This window comes from Aptenodytes forsteri, unplaced genomic scaffold, assembly GCF_000699145.1.
Source record: "Aptenodytes forsteri isolate BGI_AS27 unplaced genomic scaffold, ASM69914v1 Scaffold603, whole genome shotgun sequence".
Classification (NCBI taxonomy): Eukaryota; Metazoa; Chordata; class Aves; order Sphenisciformes; family Spheniscidae; genus Aptenodytes; species Aptenodytes forsteri.
Window position 1 is genome coordinate 53,540 of NW_008794156.1, and position 903 is coordinate 54,442.

A 903-nucleotide genomic window follows, 5' to 3' on the forward strand; every position below is an offset into this window, starting at 1 on the left:
TAGGCAGATCCCTTTTGATCATTCACGATCTCGATGGGGACTGGGCACCCACATGTGAAAATTCAGTCCAGGCCTCCATCCGTAACACATCACCCACTGCCCTCCTCTCCTGAGCCCATGGAGAACCCAAGCACAGCAGCACAGCCTCGTGGGGGACAATTTCTTCAGCCTTTTTTTCACTTCAGCTTTGGAAGAAGAGCCCAACCTCCAGACACCAGCACTGACAAAATCCCCTTTTATTACAGGGTTGTGACATGGGAGACCAGCTGTACCATCGCGCCAGAGGTGTACAAGGGCCTCTGTGTCAGGCCAACTCAGTTCATGCCTCTGGAGAAGTGCAGTGAATGTAGAAATTCCTGGAAAACCAGGATTATTACAGATAAAATGCGAAAAGCACAGGAGGTTTCTAACATAAGTTTGAAATCACTTCAGAAGAGACATGGGCAGCTTATTGCTGCTGAAAGACAACTGATTGAAACAGCTTCTTCAGTGCATCTTTGAGCTCCTGGTTCCTCATGCTGTAGATGAGGGGGTTCACTGCTGGAGGCACCACTGAGTACAGGACTGCCATCAGCAGATCCATGGATGGGGAGGAGATGGAAGGGGGCTTCAGGTAGGCAAACAGGCCAGAGCTGATAAACACGGAGACGACAGCCAAGTGAGGGAGGCACGTGGAAAAGGCTTTGTGCCGTCCCTGCTCAGAGGGGACCCTCAGCACAGCCCTGAAGATCTGCAAGTAGGACAGCACGATGAAAACAAAACACCCTAAAGCTACAGAAAGACTAACCACAAGAAGCCCAACTTCCCTGAGGTAGGAGTCTGAGCAGGAGAGCTTGAGGATCTGGGGGATTTCACAGAAGAACTGGTCCAGGGCATTGCCTCGGCAGAGTGGGAGTGAAAATG

General features: G+C 51.1%; 1 protein-coding gene across 1 annotated transcript in view; it reads right to left on the bottom strand.

The window, feature by feature from the left end:
• Nucleotides 1-448: 448 nt before the first annotated feature.
• Nucleotides 449-903, bottom strand: part of LOC109279483 (olfactory receptor 14J1-like) — a 929-nt gene continuing 474 nt past the window's right edge. Inside the window, exon 2 of the mRNA XM_019472287.1 lies at nt 449-895. Within this exon, the coding sequence (XP_019327832.1) occupies nt 449-895 (447 nt within the window). The remainder of the gene's footprint in view (nt 896-903) is intronic.